This window comes from Nyctereutes procyonoides, unplaced genomic scaffold (genome assembly GCF_905146905.1).
Source record: "Nyctereutes procyonoides isolate TBG_1078 unplaced genomic scaffold, NYPRO_anot_genome, whole genome shotgun sequence".
Lineage (NCBI taxonomy): Eukaryota > Metazoa > Chordata > Mammalia > Carnivora > Canidae > Nyctereutes > Nyctereutes procyonoides.
The window spans coordinates 56014510-56036077 of NW_026575146.1; the positions used below are offsets into that span (position 1 = coordinate 56014510).

The window sequence follows — 21568 nt, forward strand, 5'->3', positions numbered from 1 at the left end:
TGGGAAAGAATATGTATACGTGTGTGTACAAGCACAGGGGAGAATTAGGACACTACCCACCAAAATGTTGATGGCAGTGAGTAGTATTATAGCTTATCTTTCACGTTCTCTCTTAGACTTTCCTTTATTGTTGAAAATGCACCGCTATTGCCTTGAAAGAGGAAAGATCCCTCCGTTTGGAAGGGAGTAGGACAAAAGCAGCGTCGCTGAGAGCTGAGTTGGGAAAGAATCCAGAGCCCTGCTCTCCCAGTACCTCCTCACCGTTGCCTGGTGGTCATACTCTGTGGTCATCACTGTGGCTGGAGGAGCTTCCAGACATGGTGGGGCTGGGGAGGCAAGACCTGTGTCCTGCTGACCCATCCCCAACGTCCCATGTGGTCTGACTTTATTTGGCAACATCGGCCCAGGGGAGCCTAGGATTGCCGCAAGCCGAATTACAGAATCCCAGAGTGTTTGCCAGACCTGGAGTTGTTATTACAGGGCTGTCCTAGCCTCGCCATCAAGAACTGGAGGCCCAGAGCATTTGAGTAACTCTGCCAGAGTCCTGGAGGTCGTTTGAGGCCGAGTGGAAATTAAAACATGGTTTCCAGGCTCTTGGGCTTGGGCTCTGCTATTATAGATGAGCACCCCCTCCACCTCCCCCCCACCCACCCACATCCTCACAAGCAGCATTGAAGGCCAGGGGAAAAGAATTTCCAGGTAAAAGAATGGATTTTCTTTCACATCTTAGAACATTACACTGTGAGGCCTTCTGTCCAGGTTTGTGTCCAGGGAAAAAGGCTGAAATTCAGAGGTTCTTGACTTTCCTTGGGTCCTGGCCTTTTTTTTGGGTATCGACTAAAGGCAGTAAAAGCTCTCCCTTGAAAGGTATGTGTTTGCTAAAAATCACACAACTTTGCATTTAATTTGGGGAGTTTCAGAAACCCTCTGAAGCCTGTCCTTGTGTGGTCAGTGTTCTTGGTCTTGCATTCCACAAGTTTTCAAGTAGTCTCCTTGCATTTGAACATTAAGGGAACAACGAACCAGTGTTCATACCGTTACAGTAAATATGCTTCTTGACACAACACAAGTTTGGAAAAGAAAGGACAGTAATTCAGAATATCATCAACACACCTCATCACATTAGACAGTGTTTTCCATGTTTCCTGTTGCTGTGAGATGATCTTTCCAATAAAAGAAAGATTTCAGTTTTTAATTTATTTAATCTTATTTTTTTAAGATTTTACTTATTTATTCATGAGAGACACAGAGAGAGAGAGGCAGAGACACAGGCAGAGGGAGAAGCAGGCTCCCTGTGGGGAACCCGATGCAGGACTCGCTCCCAGGACCCCAGGATCATGACCTGAGCCAAAGGCAGATGCTCAAGCACTGAGCCACCCAGGCGTCCCATAAATTTCATGATATTTTTATTATTATTATTTTTTTTTAATTTCATGATATTTTTAAAACCCTGCCACACTGGCAAAACTGCTTTTGTTTTGGCAGTGTGCTCAGACTCAACTCTGCTCCTACCCACACGAATAATTCATGATTGCGCAGAAGAGTGTCTTCAGCATGTTCCTTCAACCGACCCATTCTTTGGAAGACCATTGCTTCCATAAAAGGAAGACACAAGCCAAGGCCCCCACCACGATGAGGCTGGTGTGTTTCTCTGTGCTTCTCACCAAAAACTAGGTGTTTGGATAACAGGAGGTCATTTCCACTTAAAAGATGGAAGAGTTTTGAAAATGGCCCAGTACCATGGTTTTGGAATCTCTGCCAGACTTGTTAACACCACAACCACAGGCCCACCTGAAGTTTCTGATCTGGAAGCCCCGGGGTGGAGCCCCAGAACCTGCCTTCCTGATAAATCCCCAGGTGACAAGACTGGTCCAGGGCCACCCTTCGAGGAACAGTGACATGAGGATTAAGAGTCCTATAAAGTACCATGTTCTCCATTCTTCTGTGATAACGAACTTCAACACCATGCCAGACTAAGGGAACCAGAATCTCCAGGGAGAGTCTCCGGATGCTGTACTCGCAGATTTGGGGAAATACTGTTGCTATTGGACCAGCGGTGCAGAGCCCCATGAAACAGTAGACGTGGCTGACGCCTCCAGGCCATGGCCTCCTCATCCACTGTATGCTTCGAGCCAATGACTCCCATCAGTTTTTACAAATGTACCTTCCTGGCTTCATCCTCAATTGTTTTTTAAAGATATTATTTATTTATTCATGAGAGACAGAGAGGCAGAGACACAGGCAGAGGGAGAAGCAGGCTCCCTGTGGGGAGCCCAATGCAGAACTCAATCCCAGGACCCCAGAATCAGGCCCTGAGCCGAAGGCAGTTGCTCAACCACTGAGCCACCCAGGCATTCCTTCATCCTCAGTTTTTAAGTGAATTTTGGGCCATCCTTACAACCGTTTTTATTTCAGGTACCAAGTATATTGTGCAAGAGTGATACCAGGATGCCTGCCTTCTGAGAATTTCTTGAGGTTTTAATGGGCTCCCTTTCTTTAAGCATGGTCACAGTTTGTGTGTGTGTGTGTGTGTGTGTGTGTGTGTGTGTGTGTGTGTGTGTGAGAGAGAGAGAGAGAGAGATCAAAAGTAGGGGGAGGGAAGGAAGGAAAGAAATGTGCATTTCTGTTGGGTCCCCTGGTGATGGTGATGCAGCTGGTCCAGGGACCACGTATTGAGAACTTCTGGAACCAGTGACTCTCAAATGTAGCACATTGGAATCTCCCAGGGGAGCTTCCTGATGCCAGGGTCCCACCTGGCAAGCTGGTCCCACCAGCTTCACTGGTCTGTGCTGGGGCCTGGACAGTAACTCCCCTCATCTGTCAAGGTCATGAACTACTGCTCTGGCTCTCTCAGAATATAAGATAAGCCCGTTAAGAGATGTGTAAAGCCTGTTAGGGAAAGTAGGGCTAACCCAGGACGAGTCACACTTCAGGTGTGTGCGAATCACCTGGGCGTCTTGTCAGGCTGCAGGTTCTGAATCAGCAGGTCTGTCCTGGGGTCCATGATTCTGCTTTTTTCCACAAGGCAGCGAGTTAGGTAGATGCCACTGCTATTGGGCATGCAGTGGGGGGTTTGGGGGATGTAGGGGGTGGAAGGAGGCACTACACTTGGAATAGCATGAAGCTTAGAAGCTGTTAACAAACACATGAAACTGCCTATCAACACATCATTTTTATATTCAAAAAATTATATTTTTGGGACACCTGGGTGGCTCAGTCGGATGACTCTTGATTTTGGTTCAGGTCATGATCTCAGGGTTGTGAAGCTCTACACTGGGCATGGAGCCTGCTTAAGATTCTCTCCCTCCCTCTGCCCTCCACCCTTCTCCCTCTCTATTTTTATATAGAGAGAGCTCATGCACATTCTCTGTCTCTCTCTCTCTCTCTCTCTCTATATATATATATATATATATATATATATATATATATATGTTTTTAAAATAGTGTAGAACAAATTAAAACAATGTCCTTGAGATGCTAGACATGTTAAATTTAGAAATAATAGATATTTTGCCGTGAATGAATGTTTACCTTCCCTTGATGGCTAGAAATTTTTGTTTTGGCTTCTCCCTATCCCCTTTGTAGTTCTACACAAATGTTTCTTTTTTTTTTTTTTTTTTTAAATTTTTTTTTATTTATTTATGATAGGCACACAGCGAGAGAGAGAGAGGCAGAGACACAGGCAGAGGGAGAAGCAGGCTCCATGCACCGGGAGCCCGACGTGGGATTCGATCCCGGGTCTCCAGGATCGCGCCCTGGGCCAAAGGCAGGCGCCAAACCACTGCGCCACCCAGGGATCCCTACACAAATGTTTCTGAGTTAATTTTGCTTTGGTATGCTACACATATGCTTACAGACCTTTCTTTCCCCCTAGATCTAGATCTCAGTGTTCGCGGTCTTTCTGAGAAGGATCTTTGGGATCCGGTCTTGTTTCTTCACTACCTCAGCCCCCGCCCACTAGGTGTTAACACCCAGGAGGCTAGATATTCAGTAAAGTCCCAAGGCCCCCAGGTCAGGAGCAGATGGCATTTGGCTCTATCACACTCTCTGGGAGCCAGCCTTCTGGGGACATGGCTTCAGCCTGCGTCTCTGGCTTGAGCCCAACCTTTTTGTTCTGGGTTAGGAGTGAAGCCTCCTCTCTGGGAGGTTCCATCCTCTGGTACTTTTCCAAGTGTAGTAGAGTTGAGACGTTGCTGTCAGAGCCTTTCAGAAGAAGGAATGGAGAGATGGGACAAGAAAGAGGCAAGATCTCAGGGTGGGTCCCCAGCTGCAGAGTCACCTTCCCCAGGCCTGTTGCATTTCCCAACTGAACATGGCTAAAGTGTTGAGTGATTGATGGTATTTGAATTGGCCCTCAGAGGATGTGTCTGTGGCCTCTGACCACTTGGAATTGGTGGGAATGACCCCAGGGGTCTTCCCTTCCTGTACTGACCAGGGGACAAGACTTTCCCTCCTGGGCGTGGCCTGTCATTGGTTAGGCTGTCCCTCTATTGCTATTATCCCAAGCATGCCTCGGTGGAATGAGACGCTGGCAGGAACCCAGTGTTTGCAGTCATCTCCATGACAGATGCGCACCCCCAGCCTGCGCCCTGGCATTTACGCACCTAACATGGGTCGACGAACATGGGCAGCACTTTTGCAGTCATGAAAGCAGTGTGCTTGTTACAGCAGGAAAGCGTGAGACAAAAAAAAAAAAAAAGGCAGAGAAGGTTTTGAGTCTCCTCTATTAAAAAGGGAAAAGCTTAAGTTATATTGGTTTCAGTGAACGAAAGGGATAGTCAAGCTTTCTTGGAGCAGTATGCATGACGTATTAAGGGCAATTTGAATTTGAAGGTGGCTGGGGCACCGCAGAAAGCAGGGTCTTCCTCTGTAAGTCTTTGGATTCAGTTTTTGGTTCCAGATTTTCCTATAACCATTTTTAGAACCTTAAAAAAAAAAAAAAAAAGATTGGGATGCCTGGGTGGCTTAGTGATTGAGCACCTGCCTTCAGCTCAGATGGTGATCCTGGGATCGAGTCCCACATCGGGGTCCCCACAGGGAGCCTACTTTTCCCTCTGCCTAGGTCTCTGCCTCTCTCTGTGAGTCTTTTTTTTTTTCCTTAAAAAAATATTTTATTTATTTATTTTAGGGAGAGTGTGAGCATGGAGGGTGGGTGAGGGAGGTGGACAGGGAAAGAATCTCAAGCACATTCCACAACCCCATGCCAATCACAAGCTCCACACAGGGCTTGATCTCAGCCCTGAGACCTCCACCCCAACTGAATCCAAAAGTCAGACACTCAGCTGACTGAGCTGCCCAGGACTCCCCTAATCAAAATACTTAAAAGTAAGATCATTGATTTTGTGTTACTTGTTGGTGTTAAAATGCTCAGTGACTTTGCACTCAGAATAAACCCCCATCTCCTTCCCATGTCCAGCAAAGCCCAGCAGACGTCCTGATTTAGACTGTACTCCCCTCTCTGCTCTTTTGCTCTCTCTTTATTTTTTTTAAAGATTTTATTTATTTATGCATGAGAAACACAGAGCAAGAGAGAGAGGCAGAGACATAGGCAGAGGGAGAAGCAGGCTCCATATAGGGAGCCTGATGTAGGACTCGATCCCGGGTCTCTAGGATCACGTCCTGGGCTGAAGGGGGCGCTAAACCACTGAGCCACCCGGGCTGCCCTATCTTCCGCTCTCTTATATAAACTCAGTTGCTCAAACACATAGAGTGGTTTTCCTGCGCCAGTGCCTTTAGACATGCTTCTATAGGAAAAAAGGATTTTAATTTTAAGGAAGATCACTTCATCAATTTTCACTTTTATGGATCTCTCCTCTCTAAACTCTTCTTCACGCCCTAGCTAGGTCTTGAAGATCTTCAACGTTATCCTTCTAAAAGTTATGGGGTTTTTGTTTGTTTTATATTCGAGACTATGGGGAACCCTGGGTGGCGCAGCGGTTTGGCGCCTGCCTTTGGCCCAGGGCGCTATCCTGGAGACCCGGGATCGAATCCCACATCGGGCTCCTGGTGCATGGGGCCTGCTTCTCCCTCTGCCTATGTCTCTGCCTCTCTCTCTCTCTCTCTCTCTCTCTCTATCATAAAAAAAAAAGATTTATATTCGAGACTATGAGTCCTTTCTAATTGATTTTTGTATAAGGTGTGAAAGATTAAGGTCAAGGTTTGTTATATTGCCTATACATGGCCATCTGCTGTAGCACGGCTCTTTGAAAAGATTTTCCTTCCCTTGTTGGGTGGTTCTATATGCCTCTGTGGAGACTTTATGGGAGCATCTATGTGTCGGGTTGTTTCTGGACTCCAGCCTTGTTCCCCACACGCCCCCAGTTCACACCTGCCTCCAGTCTGATGTCCCTCAGGTCTCACCTTCAGTGTCATTTCCCTAGAGATGCTTATAAGGACCACCCATTCCCAGACATCTCCATATTCTCATCAACCCTAAGAAGTTTGACCTTTGTTATTTTCACTGAACATCTATTTTTCTTCCTCCTTTGTGGCATTTAGCACAATGTGTTAATAATTGGCCGTTGTGTGTGAGTCATATGTGTGAAATTCCTGCCTCTAAGCCCCAAGAGGGCAGAAACTGAGTCTCTCGTGTTTACCACTCAAGTTCTAACAGTGTGCCTGTTACATGCTGAGTGCCCAACCAATATGTTTTGAGTAAATAAATTGCAAAAAAAGTCAACCCTTTGGGGAACATTGTGCAAATCACTGGGTATCATTTTCTTAAAATTAGTTGATGTTCCTGGCTCTTCAAGCCTTAGGACTTAGTTTTTTCTCATTTAACCCATCTTTTAAGGCAGTGGTTTTAAGAACCTTTGGCCTGTATCAGAGTCACCTGCAGGGCTGGTTAAGATACAGAATCTTACTAGATTTCGTGATTCAGTAGGTCTGGGATGGCCTGAGATCTTGGATTTCTAAGTTCTCAGAAGATCAGTGATAATGCTGCTGTCAGGGAGCCACATTTTGAGAACCTCTGCTTGAAGGTTAAGAACCTGAGGATGTGTTATGATCCCTTTTTTTCCTTAGTGACAGTCCCAGGTACCCTTGAACTTGCCATTGAATAACACTGATCAATTTAAGAGTAATCACAGAGAGTATCCTAGAAGAACCCAATCCCAGAGGAATTGGAGGGAAAATGTCTGCTACAGCAGTAAATAAATGAGAACTTCACATTTTAAATAATTAAAATAGGAAATGAACAAAAGCCTTTCAAGCTACAATAAACTAATTCTCTTACAGCCATGGCTGTTACATTTGGGTTCTTTAATATTTGAATAGGCAAAAGCACTGACATTTTAGCTTGTAAGCTACTGGCAGTAGGGTTGCTTGCTAAGAGCAAGACTTCACTAACGAGGACCTACTTGTAAATGAAAGAGTTAGGTTTCTGCTGTGGTCTCTTCTCCCTCAACCCTTTAGAGACGAACCAGAGCAAATCAGGACGTACTATTTTGTGTGCCTCTACTGAATCATAAGAGTATTTTCCCCTGAGGTCAACAAAAAAACATAAAGGTGATAAGCTTTAAAAAAAAAAAACTTCAATAATTCTAATTTTCATTTATCTCCCCTTTCATTTTTTCCGCAGAGGAAAACAACTACTTTTCAGCCTAGGTTGGTATGTTCTGATAAACTCTCTTCACTGAAAATTTCCTGGAAAGAAAATTTACCAACAGCCTTTCCTTTAAGTGTTCAGGAAGCAGTGTGAGTTCCAGCAACCCTGCTGGTACAGCGCCAGTGCCAGGCTCTGAAAGTGTTTGCAGGCTCTGAAGTGGCTTTAACCTGTTGGTTAGGAGCATTGTCCTTATGCATACTCTCAGAAAGATCCCGATGCACTTCCACGATCTAGAGTGGTCGTGGATGGCCCAAGAGGGTCTATGGGAGGGCTAGGCAAGCCTGTGCCCACTTAGGAACACAAGGAGGCAGATCTTAACATGGGAATGTTTTGCGATACAATATCTTAGGTCTGTGCCCCCATTGGGGAAACAGCAAAGTTTTCAATTCCTGAAACAGCACAGGCATTCTATCATTGAGAATGGAGTAGAGATAGGAGAGTCAGTCTTCATACTTTAGACCACTTAGAATATGGCTGTTTTTCTAAGAGCCTAGTTTGAGTTTCATAAGGCAGGAAAGAGGAGCAAGGAATTGGCTTTTAGTAGAGCTAATCTGTTACGCATACTGTGAGACCTCAATTATCCTTCAACCCAAAGCACAGATCTCTAGTTAGATGATTTGGAGGCATGTGGGGAGGTGTGCATCTCCTTTGCTTGTAGGTCCATCCTCTGTGCCTGGCACATTGCGGGCTTCCTTGTTAAATGAATAAATGAGAGGCACTTGGGTGGCTCAGCGGTTGAGCATCTGTCTTTGGCTAGGGCGTGATCTCGGGGTCCCAGGATCGAGTCCTGCATCAGGTTTCCTGCATGGAGTCTGCTTCTCCCTCTGCCTGTTTCTCTCTCTCTCTCTCTGCCTCTCTCTCTGTGTCTCTCATGAATAAATACATCTTTTTTAAAAAAACAAATAAATGAATAAATGAATTCATTTACTGTTGCTTCTCCCATATTTTCTCTTTAGTGTCTTCATTTTAACTCATTTCTGTGATAGAAAAACTTCTTCTAGCCTCTTACATGTTACCCCAAGAAATAAGTTGTAAACGTAACTGAACAAACATGGCAAAAATAGTTTTTCTAACGGGCAAAACCCATCATTTTCCTATATTATAAATGAAACTAGTGTCCAGGATTCCAACTTAGATCGTGATGGATAATTAAGATCTCCTTTCCCCTCTACGCCACCCATACCAAGAAAATTATCTGCTGTATTTGAGAAAGGTAAATGGGTTTGGGTCATAATTAGGTAATTTGGTTGGAAAATAACCAAGAGCTGGTTAACATTACTGCCACCATAGTTTCTGTGGTAGGAGCCAGTGTTAGAAATCACCAGAAGATAATCTGATGATGAACTGTGGCCAAAGTTTGCACTCAAACATACTTTTAATTAAGTACGTTTAATTAAATTCTGGACAGAAATATCTGGGCAACAATAGATTGTGTATAATAAATTAGACAGGTTTTTGGATGAGTGTTTGAAAGACAGACTTCTTTGAAGAAATAAATGAGCTTTGCACGTTTCATTAGGGTAAAGATATTTGTGTGTGTGTGTGTGTGTGTGTGTGTGTGTGTGTGTTTCCTCTCTGGCTTGTGTAGACTCTTCTCTTTAGCATTCAGGCCTTGGTCCTCTTTTTCTTAGGAAATTCACTTCATTTACAGCAAAGCCCCCCATGTAAGCAGACAGTGCTCTAGCCACAGCTCTACTTAGCACACACTTTCTTTTTTCTTTTTCTCCTTTCTTTTCTTTCTTCTTTCTCTTTTTTCTTTTTAGATTTATGCGTTTATTTTAGAGAGAGAAAGTAGAAGGGGCAGAAGAAGTAAGAGAACCCTCAAGCAGATTCCCCTGCTGAGCACAGAGCCCAGTGCGAGGCTCGATCCCACAACCCCCGAGATCATGACCTGAGCCGAAATGAAGAGTTGAACGCTTAACCGACTGAACCACCCAGGCGCCCTCCTCCCCTTTTTTAAGATTTTTATTTAAGCAGTCTCTACACCCAATGTGAGGCTCAAACTCACAACTCTGAGATCAAGAGTCACATGCTTTAACGACAGAGCCATCTGGGTGCCTCATCATGTAGCTCTTGACTTTGCATGTCAAGATTTTGACTTTGTTCCTTCCATCTAGAATGCCCTTCCCTCTTTCTCCCCCTGGAAAACACTCATTGATCCTTTGAGACTGAGGCCAAGTGGTCTCTAATAGTTACCTTTTTTTGGCCACTCGCAGCCTTTGGGGGCAAAGTAGTAGCTCCAAGCTGTGGAATAGTTAACTGTGTGTACACTGCTGTTCTAGGGCTTTCTCCTTTGGTTCTGTGCCTGTCTGCTTCCAGCACTAGTGTGCGAACTTGTGGGGATGATACAGTGTTTAGTTTACGTCTCCAAGTAGAAATAAAATGCGGCTGACATGAATCCTAGGAGTTATAGGTCTTTAAAACATGGTAAGATGATAAAAATATACAGAGTCAGAAATCAGCTCGGGTGGTCATGGTGGCCACGTTGGCCTAAGGAGATAATGAGTGATTATTTTTTCAGATTCTGTCTTTTCCAGATTTTAGGTACAACTGTTGTTGTTGTTACTTTTGTGAAGCAAAAGAAAGAAAAATTCCTATGACATGTTGCAAAAGACATCCTAGACCTTGCCCGTCAAAACAGTTGTTTCACCTTTCCCAGTTGTCCTTGGAGCAGCAGGGTTCGTATTCCAATTTCACTGCCCAGCTTCTATCCATTTTTGAAATTCCTATGATCCCACTGGGAGCCTCCCACCTATCCTCCAGGGTGGAGAATGTTCGGTTGAAAAGGTACTTAATTTTTTGAAGGAGCCAGATGACATCCAGAGCAAAGTCTAAGGAACGAGGTGGGTAGCCAGGCTGGCTGGCGTCCTGTGGAGTCTCCACACTCCAAAGTGTGGCAGGCATGTCCTGAGACATTTCCTGGGTGTCACAGGAGTCCCTCCTCAGACTCTTAAACACATAATCTCAGGGAATAAGATGGAAGATGCTCCCAAAACAATACTCCAGAACGTTCTGAAACAACTTTCTGTCTAAAAGGAATTTGAGCAAAGCATCCTTGCTATAAGCAGATACATCCCTCAGGTGACCTCCTTGAGGGGCTCCTCTTATTTATGGACGTAAATTCATACTTGTTAAAGCAGTAGTGCACGTGACCACCGGTGCTGGATGGTTTACCTCTGGACTCGGCACTCTCGCTTACTAGTTCTCTGAGCCAGGTGTCCTCTAACCTCCCCATGCCACGGTTTCCTTTTTGTAAAATGAGGAGAGCTAATTTTTATACTTCATGGGGTTGTTGTGAGGTTTGAATGAGGTGATAACTGTTAGGTGCTTTTCAAAGCGCCTTGAATGTCCCATCATTTCGCAAATTCTAAGATGCTCATTTCTCACATTTTGAGCACTTCTAAAAGGAAGCTATGTCTTACAATAATTAGTGTTTGAGGAGCATTTTTCTGGCCATTTAATGAACAACATCTTCCTCAGTCGGTGATCCTTAAAATAGTGGTGTACCATAGAGTAGATGCTGTTTCTACCTCAATAGCTGATAGTAGTAAGAGCTCGATAAATGCCAGCTGTCATCTGCATGGTCGTCCGTGGTGTCCCCGTCATCATTATCTGGACTCTACCCAAGGCAGTGACATTTGGGTGGTTGGCAGTGCCAGCCTAGATTATATATCAGATCTCAGTTTCATCTGTTTGTTTTCATAACTGCATCCTTTGAATAAGACTTAGCAAGCTGCTCTTCACATTTGTTCCATAGTAAGCTCATGATGTAAAGTATTTATGGGGCAAATTCATGCAGTGTCTGTATTATTCTCTGCACTATACTAGGGAACTACTAAAATGTTCTCCAGATTAGTCTCTTGAAATAAACAGAGAAGACAAATTCTTTAGTTTCTGTATTGATGTATTTTCCCAAAGCCTTTCAAAGAAGTGCTTTTTCTTAGTGAGCAGAACTAAGCCACCATTGTACCACTGAAGATTTACTGTTTGCAGTCTTCTCTGGCGAAGAAAAGAAGCAGTTTATTGATCTGTAACAGAGAATGGATCGTGGCCAAACCTTTTCTGGTTTATATAATGCCCTGACATAAGTATCTGCATATCATTAGGAAGACTAAGTCCTCATGGTTTAAGGCCACTTGTCAGGCAAGAGCAATAACTGGGAAAAATCAATACACAGTATAAAGCCATCGTTTTTATGCAGACGCCACCAGGATCCACGCCCAGCGACAGCCGTGTCATGTTATCATACCAGTGGCATGTTTGTAGTTCCTCATTTGGGGCTTCCTCCTCATTTGGAGGTTATTGTTCAGTTGGAGGGAGGGTGGGAGAGCCAGTTTGGATCTAGCATAAAAATCCTCTGCCAGGTGAAGGAGGTTCACCAACAGGAGAGGAACGTTGGACCGAAGCGTAATGAAGCTTGACTCCCAAGATTCTGGGCACATCTCCATCCGAATACCTTGACACATACTTCACGCACCCATAACACACACAGCCTGTTTCTTCTTGCCTTCCGTTTGCCCTCAAGAGTTTAAGTGGAGGTATTTACAAGCCATTATGAAGCAAGAGCACTAGCACATAGGTCTAGAAGGGAGCCAGGAATCAAGGTTTTTGCTTAGGTCTTGTTTTTGTTGGCTTTTAAAAGTGTAATTAGTTGAAGAATTTCAGAAGCTGGGCTTCTCTTCTCTGCTCCCTCATCCCCCTGCTACCTCTCCTCCTCCTCCTCCTGCCCTCCCAGTCCCTATTTTAATTTAATCCCTAAAGCCCACCATTTGATTGAGCGAGGTTTGCCTGCACAGAGGTGACTGCTTCCCAAACTCAGTGCCCTGGACCTGAGCCAGTGCCTGTTTCGGACAGAATGTCATGTGACTGCCACATGGAAAGAAGCAAGCCGTCCTGTCCTCCTGCTGTGCTGCCAGGCCGAAAATGGGGACCAGCAGGGAGCCCTGAGGCCTGATGTGGGAGGCCGAGAATCAGGTCCCTGCGGGTGGGCTTGGTGGTTGTCACCAGAGCTGGAGACGCCACCGAGCCAGGGAACAGTGTGTTAGCTGTGAGCTCCAGTGCAAACCCATTCGGGCAGCGAAGAAAAATTCACTGGCTCTACAGCAAGACATGCTCAGCCTGTGTGACCACAGGGATCAGCCATCTCTTCCTCTGATTGACTAGTATTTCTCACCTCTTACCATCTCCATGACTGTGGCCTGGTAGTTTCCCTTTTGTGTAGCATTTCAAAAATACTCTTTTCTTTCTCCTGTCCATTTTAAAGCAAATAAAACCCAAAACAAGAGGTCTCTAAATTTTTTTTAAGTTACTGTTACAAAAGTAATACAAAAGTAATAGAGGAGCTAAACTCATCCCTAGTGGCATCATCACCCAGGAGCAACCATAACGAACAATTTGGTATACTTCTAATGGTTTTAAATAAATGTGTAAATAATGTAAATACATACCTTCACATTTTTAACAATATTGGGTTTATGACAGAATGCAATATTTATCACTGTCCTTTGAGTATTTTACATTTTTTTAAGGATTTTATTTATTTATTCATGAGAGACACAGAAAGGGAGACAGAGACACAGGCAGAGGGAGAAGCAGGCTCCATGCAGGGAGTCCAATGTGGGACTCGATCCCAGGACTCTGGGATCACACCCTGAGCCGAAGGCAGACGCTCAACCGCTGAGCCACCAGGCATCCTGAGTAGTTTACTACATTATTTAAAGCTCTTAAATGATTTCAGTGGCTGCATTAGAACCCATTGTATATGGATGTGTTGTTATGTTAGCATTCCTCCTGTTGTTGTCAGGTCGTTTGGGGATTCTGAACTGTTGCTTGAAATCTCAACATGGAACTCATTAGATCAATTTCTTCGGGTTTCATGGGTCTAGAGTTAGGATCTGGGCATAGCAGAAATGGAATACTTCTATCTGCACCATTGTTTGCTTTCTTTGCCAGCATTTTCCAAAAGGCATTTCGAAAAATCAGGGTTAGAGCAGAGTTCATTTCTTGTTCCCGTTTCTTTTTTATTTTCAATTCCGTGATTGTAATACAGCTTATGGCAGTGATCTCGGTTAACTTTTATTTATTTTTTTTTTTCTTAGAGAGGGGAGAAGGAGAGAGAATCTTAAAGAGGCTCCATGCCCAGCACAGGGCTCCATACAGGGCTTGATCCCACGACCCTGAGATTCATGACCTGAGCCGAAATCAAGAGCTGAATGGTTAACCGACTGAGCGACCCAGGTGTCCCTCAATTAACTTTTAAATAAAAGATCCGTATAAAGTAAGAAATACGGTGCCCAACATGAACCCTATGTTTCCAAACCGTGTGCCATGCTATGTCACCTGAAGGTTATCTGCTTGGACAGTGGGAGAGAGGGAAGACATTTTTTAAGAGGGGAGCTGACCAGATCAGATTTATATTTGCAAGACTGAAATACCTCCCAAGGGTTCCCATGAACTAATCCTTTAAAAATGTGAACGCTTGGTACAATAGCAACTACTCTGAAAGTTCAGTTGAGTGAATGAAAGTGTTAAGCCAACATTTGGAAATGATGGTTTGTGAGGGGCTATGGAGCCATAACCCACTAGGAGGCCATTGGTGTTTAAAGGCCACCTTCCTAAAAATATCATGTTCTTTGAGTACCAATTTTGTCTCCCTTGAGACTGTCGGGTCTGTAGACCTGCCCTGGGTTCCCGTCCCCAGGCACATCTGTGGGTGTGCGATCCTCTCAGCACCGGGTGGCAGGGCTGGGCAGCCACCACCACCATTCATGGGCTGCCTCTCCCCCGCACCCCCTCAGATCCACTCTCTCCATTGGCAGCCATCTTTATAAACAGATGTCTAAGATTTAGTGTTGTACATACTTTTAAATGATCCACTTTGATGGGGCTCTCTTTATTGTTTCAGGTTGAATGCGTTTGGGAACTTGATGCATAAAATTTGCATGACTCCTAACTTCTTTCTGGACCTGTCATTGGATTGCAGCCAGCATGGCACACATCACAAAGGTTAACGGCTGTGCCTCAGGTAACTCTGTGGTCTGTGGTGTGTGTGTGTGTGTGTGTGTGTGTGTGTGTGTGTGTGTGTGTGTGTGAACGAGCAAGTGTATGCCTTTGCTCAACCTGATTTCTAATTTCTTTTTTGAATAATGGGTATACATGAGCGAGTTGCCTAGATAACTAGGCTTTCAAAGATTTTCTATCCATTGAAGCTGGGTTTGTGCTTTTTTCTTGTTTTTAAATCTCTTGGAGAATTTGCTTTTATCTTTAGAGTCTTTATGTACAGGAATCAGTTAGGTAAATTATTACCCCAGTCAGTTCTATTGAAGTGTTGAAAGATAAATGTAAGATCCTGAATGCTGATCCAAGTGTAATGCGTACTCCTCTCTTCCTTCTTGATGAGAGATTGAGCAACGAGAGGGGAAATGAGTCCGGATGCTTCAAGCCAGTTCCTAGTATCCACTCCCGGGCAGCTTTTGTGTCATGTTGCCACACAAAGAGAAAGAGGGGCTAGGGAAGAGCATAGTATTTGAAGTCACTTTCCCGGAGAAGAATCAACAAGCCATATCGTGAATCATAAAGACTTTGTTCTTAGTTCTACTCTGGTTACATGAGAGACCTGTGTAGTTTTCATATCTCCTCCAACATTGCTTATACAAGATTTGGGAGAAATTTATAGAACAAAAGCATAGAAAAGCCTCTCAAGAGATGGTATATGGCGGGAGACCACCACCTGTCCAAAATAGCATGCCAGGTGTATATTCCAGTCTTGGGTGACCTGTCAAAGAGCAGAATGTGCGACAGCAGTGATTGTGTGTGTGGGAGCTCTTGTGTGGTGGCTAAACCCAGTCCTGGCTCTCCTGGTCTGAGCACATTCTGCCCTGAATGAGAGGCCCATCTGCAGCACTGACCATGAAATATGGGGCAGGACTATTTCTCCACCTGTAAAACGTCAGTAAATACATCTACCTGGAGGGTTAGGACCACATGAGGGCCAGAAATGGACTTACAAGTGCCCTGTAAGCTGGAAAGCTCTGGTAAAGACAGGAGCAGCAGGAGCCCTCTGAAGGGTGCATACCCAACCTGTCTGTGACTTTCTGTTGCAGCAATCCCAGCTGCAAGCATCCCCTCTGGTGAGAACACTGTAGCTTGCCCCAGACCAAACCCAACCAGACTTGGTTGTGCATTCTGGGACAACCGATCTTTCTCTGTTTATTCTTTCACTTGCCCTTTCTACTGCCCAGCTTCTAGGGACTTTTATAGATTGTGCTCAGGACTGCTGTCACTAAGAAAATATGAATGACAAAAGCTAACATTTAATGCACACTTACTGTGTACCATGGTGGCCTAGATGCCTTGCCTGCATTATCCTGCTTAATCCTTATGGTAATCCTAGGAGATTATATGGTTACCACCACCACCATCCCTAGGTGATGGCAGAGAAACTCAGTCACTTACCTAAATAAATCAAGTCAGAATTATTCCTTGGTTCTCTAGTGAAGTATTTGATAAGGGAGGAAATTGAAGCATTGTGAACTTTCTTGAGTGTTGTGGGTGAGTTTCAGTCCCCTGTGATGGATGCTCTCCCATCCCACTCCTGCCCTCACTTGAATTCACACGTTCAGAGAAAGGGGGCCTGCCTGGAACTGTTGGGGCCCTCAGACCTTGACCCTCTGGCCTCTCTGGCACATTCCTGTCTTCAAGGGTTTAGATACCTACCTCATTTGTCCTGAGCTCCTTTTCAACTCCACTTGTCCTAGAGTGTACCCTTTGTTCTTAAAGTCTGATGACCGAGCTATCACCTTTCCCCCTGCCTAACAGGTCTGGGCACTGAGTTTGGAAGCGAGGAGATGCTCTCTGATTAGTGAATGCTGGGGTGTCAGGAGATGAATGGTTCCTGCAGACAGGTGTCTGGACCAGGCAAGGGACAGTAGTATTTATTCTAGTCACCATGACCTCCATAAGCAATCTGATGAGAGGCTCAGCCATACGCAATTACTTTAGTTATACATACACACTTATACACATACACACACACACACACATATGCATGTGTATATATACATATATGTGATGCTCATTTTAGAAAATTTTAAAATATGGGACACCTGGGTGGCTCAGCAGTTGAGCATCTGCCTTTGGCTCAGGGCATGATCCTGGGGTCCTGGGATCGAGTCCCGCATAGGGCTCCCCACAGGGAGCCTGCTTCTCCCTCTGCCTGTATCTCTGCCTCTCTCTCTCTCTGTCTCTCATGAATAAATGGATATAATCTTTAAAGAAAAAGAAAAGAAATACACTTCCCTAGTACATGGCCAGTACTATGGAGTGCCTCCAGGGCATCGGGCACGGTTCTGGGTGCTGGGGATCCAGCAGTGAACAAATGAGCAAAAACTCCCACCTTTGAGGACCTTGCATTGTAGTCGAATCAGAGGGTTTCTGTGGACAGAGCATCCGGATTAAATAGAGGACGGATTTATACTAAAAAAATACACACTGGGTATTCGAAATTCAAGTTTAGCTGGGTGTCCTCTCTTCTTATTCACTGCACCTGGGAACCTCACCTGGGCACCTGTCCCCTGTTCCTCTTCCTCCTCACTGTCCACACCGTCAGTGTCAATCATTTGTCTTTGTGTTGCCTATCTTCCACAAGATCTCCATCCCACTTCAGGTGACTGATCCAGTTTTGTTTTCATGAATTGCACACACTTTACCAGGGTTTGACAAAGAGTCCCCTACTGTCATTTGTTAATGTGATGAGGTACAAGCATTACAGATTGTCCCCTTTCTGTGGCTTCCTAGGAACTACATGGGTGTTGTTGGTGAAGAAAATAGCTGTATTTCTGCTTCGGGGAGGGGGATGGTCTGCTGCCTCTTGGTTTTCTGAATCGTGTTGCAAACTGGATGCACTGTTTACCTCTGTAAACACTAATTAATGTTGTGAAATGTTAATTAGAGCTTTGGATCCTTTAGAAGCTAAATAACAAGTGGTTTATTTGTCAGACGAAGATAAAATACCTACCCCACCTTCTTCACAGGAGTGTTGTGAGGGAAAAATAAAACAATAGCCAGAAAAACACTTCTTATGATGTAAGGCTGGTCAGATGTCAGGAATTACCGCCCCTCTTGTTCTGCTAGCTCTGTCCTGAGTTCTTGGTCTGAAAAGCACCTGTTTATGCACCCCTGTGCCAGGCCCTGTCAGATACTGTGACTTTGAGGTAAGAATTGTATTACAGTTGAATAAATAAATCAGTATTAAGGAGTAACCTTTTATGCATACTATCACCAGCCTTATTTTTGCTAATATTTGCCTTTGGTAGTTTATCATGTTTTTTTCCCCCCTTGCTATTTTTGCTTTTACAGCCTATATATATATATTTTTTTCAAGGGCATCTATATATGTTATATATATAATATATAGTATATAATACAGATTTAAGCATATATATTATATATATTACATATTGTATTTATATTTTTATTTTTATATGTTATATAATTATAATATCTTTTCCAGATAGCTATATATTTTCTTACTTAGGGTACTTATTGAACTGTGTTAAAAATTTGGTTGTCATTTTAAATTCATATAATACATCTCACAAAGTCTTATCGTTACTCTGGTCAGTTATTTGGCTCCAGGTTCTGTCTCCATGCTGATCTTAAATGAGGTACAAAGGCCACTGATAAGACCTGGTCAGACAGAGCCACAGACTCCTGGCCGAGCAAGTAGAAAACACTGCCATGCTGTGCAGTCCACTCAGTTGTGTAAATATTTTTCCTGGGCAGCAGCATTTCTCAAACAGAACTCTGAGCCCACGGCCAGCCGAGAAGCCAACAGCAGGAATTGCCTGCTGTTTGTCAAGTGCAAGACCAGTTTGCCCTGACTGGTCTGGCTGGAACCGCCCCGGGGTTTTCTGAGACCATCTGTAAAGAAAATCCCAGCCTGGCAGAGGTGGTGTATCTGTGCTGGTGAGTCTTAGGCCTGTTGTCTCCATTAGCCTTACTCGAGAGGCAGAAGGGGAGCTGATGAGAAGCCGAGGCTGCTTTAATTTGTGAGTACCATCCGTGACCTTCCAGGGTGTCCTGCAAAAGTCTGCCAAAGGATTAAATGTGTGTTCCTATCTGTGTTTTGCATTCCCCTGTAAGTGGTGTGTTCAGTGGTGCATCAGAAGAGCTGAGGCTACAACAAAGTTTCCTGACATAAAAACAGGGGGAAGCGCTACCGGGGGTCCTTATGATTCACCTGTCCCTACTTTCAGATCACAAAACACAAGTTGCCCAGCTCACCCAGATAGCTAATGGCTAAGCCAGACATTGAACACAGATAGCCTTTTTCCTTTGTTTGGCACATTCCGTTGATGTCAAAAAACAAAAGTGTGGTGTCTGTGAAGTCCTTATTAAATAGATCAAGGGGAAAGTAGGTATTTCAGGAAACTACATGAAACCCAAAAGTAAAACAGTTGTGAGTAAAATGTCCTCCCTGATAGAGGTTATGTTGGTAAGTTATTTTCTTCTTAGAGTGAATTATCTCATAGAGACAAATTGATAAGCATAGCAGTATTTAGTACATCATGCAGCTTCATCCTTTTACTTGGTATGTTTAATAATCGGATTTCAATTAGACTATGCCTTTCAACTTTATATGAAACTTAGTTTTTTGTTTATTAAAGGCTCATTTCACACTGAAGTTTACAAATAAAATCATTATTTTCTTATAGCAATGGTGTTTCAGAAGACAGTTATTTTTTTAAGTTATTAGTTGCATTTGAGTTTCATAGCTGGTAAAATGCCAAGACCACCTACACACACCTGGATTTCAGAGTCTTGCCTTTCTGATTGAATCAGAACCCCAGAATTCATCCAGCCCCCAGAGACATTCTGAAGAGTCCCTCCCTCGTCGGGGCTTGCTTAGTTTACACACTCTTAAGGCTTCCGTTTTAACCAGTAGCCAGCTTCGCCTTCCAAAGCTTTGTTGCTCCAGACCGTGAGCGAGTCCTAATGGGTTAAGCATCATTCAAATTTCAGAGAGGCGATTAAACTCTGCAGTTGAGCTGAGGAAAGATGCCTTATCTGGCAGCAAGTACCAGCCTACTTGGGTGTAGGAAGAGTAGAATCCAGACTCTTGCCAGTCCCAGGTGTTGGGCAGAGATACACCCTTCCTTTGGAGACTTCTGCCCAGATGCTCCGTGGGTGCCAACAAACAAGAAAAAAAACACGAAATAAAAACCCAGTAGGGAGATGCCCTACGATGTTAAAACCTTGAGCTGTTGCTCTCGGTCTGAAGCTGCAGGATTTGAATATTCTGAGCCCTGCTCATTCGCAGACTTCTCATCGTGAGTATTGGCATTTGTTTCTGATTATGCATTCCCCCTCTTTCTCGAAGGACTTGGGTGGGCCAGCTGAGCCCATCTATGGTATAGCTCGTTAGCTTCTTTTCCAAGGGTCTGCCTTCTTCCTGTCCCAGATAATTCCAGTTCATATCTTTTATGTAGTTCCTGAGAAGAGTTTGTGTGGGCTTGGGAAATGAATGTAGCTCACAGTTTCTGCTTTGGGGTCCTTCTATACATGAGGCTGTTTGATTTGATCTGCTGCGAAAAATATCAGCATAATTCTTAAATTCACAGAGGTTGTAAATTCTTGCTCTTCTCTGGCAACATACCTAAAAAATTGCATTGAGTAGACTCCTCTAATAAAAACTTTGTAGAAGAGCCATCCAGGAAATGAGATTTGATAGAATTCATTCACACACTTGTAGATATTCTAAGTTAAAAAAAAAATTGGACGATCCTGTTTTTCCTCTCGGCTTCTCTGCTGGATATTTTTGGAATGAGCTGGAACTAATTTACTCATTTCCATATGATTTAGGAAAAGTGTGCTCATGTTTTAGAGGCTAAGCCTGGTTCTGCTTTGGGGTGCAGTTCATTGTGAGTCCAGAAGACAAGAAATGTTTTAAACCTGCAGCCCATTTGTATCTCACCATCATCTCAGCTGGTAGTTCTGTATGGACAAGTGATCTCACAACTTAAAAATAAGTATGCAGTTATTTTAGGATGTGTTTTTAAATTGTGACCAGATTTCTAATCTTAACAGCTCTTGGAAAAGATTAAATAATATTCTCTAATATGAATAGAAAGCCTTTCTAACCAGCAGATAGAAAAGCAGAAGTATAAACGTGATGGAAAACTGGGCCAATAAATAGATGGGGAGACTGATGGGATGTGTTCTCAATCCCGAAGTTAAATCTGTATACTTTTTTTTTAGATTTTTAAAAATTCATTTATTAATGAGAGATACAGAAAAAGAGAGAGGGAGGCAGAGGGAGAAGCAGGCTCCATGCAGGGAGCCCGACGTGGCACTCGATCCTGGGTCTCCAGGATAGGGCCCTGGGCTGAAGGCGGCGCTAAACCGCTGAGCCACCCGGGCTGCCCCAAATCTGTATACTCTTACTCTGTCCTATTTGTGACAGGCCAAATTTGAGTGACCTGTGACTTTGCTCCCTGCTAGGTCGGAGGTTGGTAGAGTTTCGCCCTGTGAGCCTTTATTTAAAAAAGAGTGGTGCTTAGAGTGATGGTTTATGGAAGCAATTTGCTATGAATAGTAACAAGTGCTGAGTTTATTTTAGGTCCCTTTTCGTGATCTCATTTAGTGAAAAGGTTTTCTCTCTGAGGGATTGTTCAAACTTTGGACTTGATCTCTGTTGGGTAGAATCAAGAGACAGGCCTGTGGTTTTCTGAACCTAGTCTCACAGTATTTGGCTTCGTGAATAAATCCCACCAGCTTTGCAGATAATTTTGTGAAAACATTGATTCAGCTTGCGCTGTCAGATTTTCCCATCCCTGCCCACTTTTCGGAATGCCTTTTCGAACAGCAACGGCTGTCCACTAGGTGAAGGCATTTTAAGTGTCGGTGGACAAGCAGGCCCAAGGGCACATTTAAGAGTCTCCTGGAAGAAAGGGAGAGCAACAT

At 44.0% G+C, this 21568-nt stretch overlaps 1 protein-coding gene across 3 annotated transcripts in view; it reads left to right on the forward strand.

Moving 5' to 3' along the window:
• Positions 1–21568, forward strand: part of KANK1 (KN motif and ankyrin repeat domains 1) — a 207786-nt gene that overhangs the window by 130549 nt on the left and 55669 nt on the right. For all 3 annotated transcript variants that reach the window (XM_055309578.1, XM_055309579.1, XM_055309577.1), the window contains exon 3: positions 14511–14630. In XM_055309578.1, coding sequence (XP_055165553.1) covers positions 14594–14630 — 37 coding nt within the window. In that variant the 5' untranslated portion in view covers positions 14511–14593. The remainder of the gene's footprint in view (positions 1–14510; positions 14631–21568) is intronic.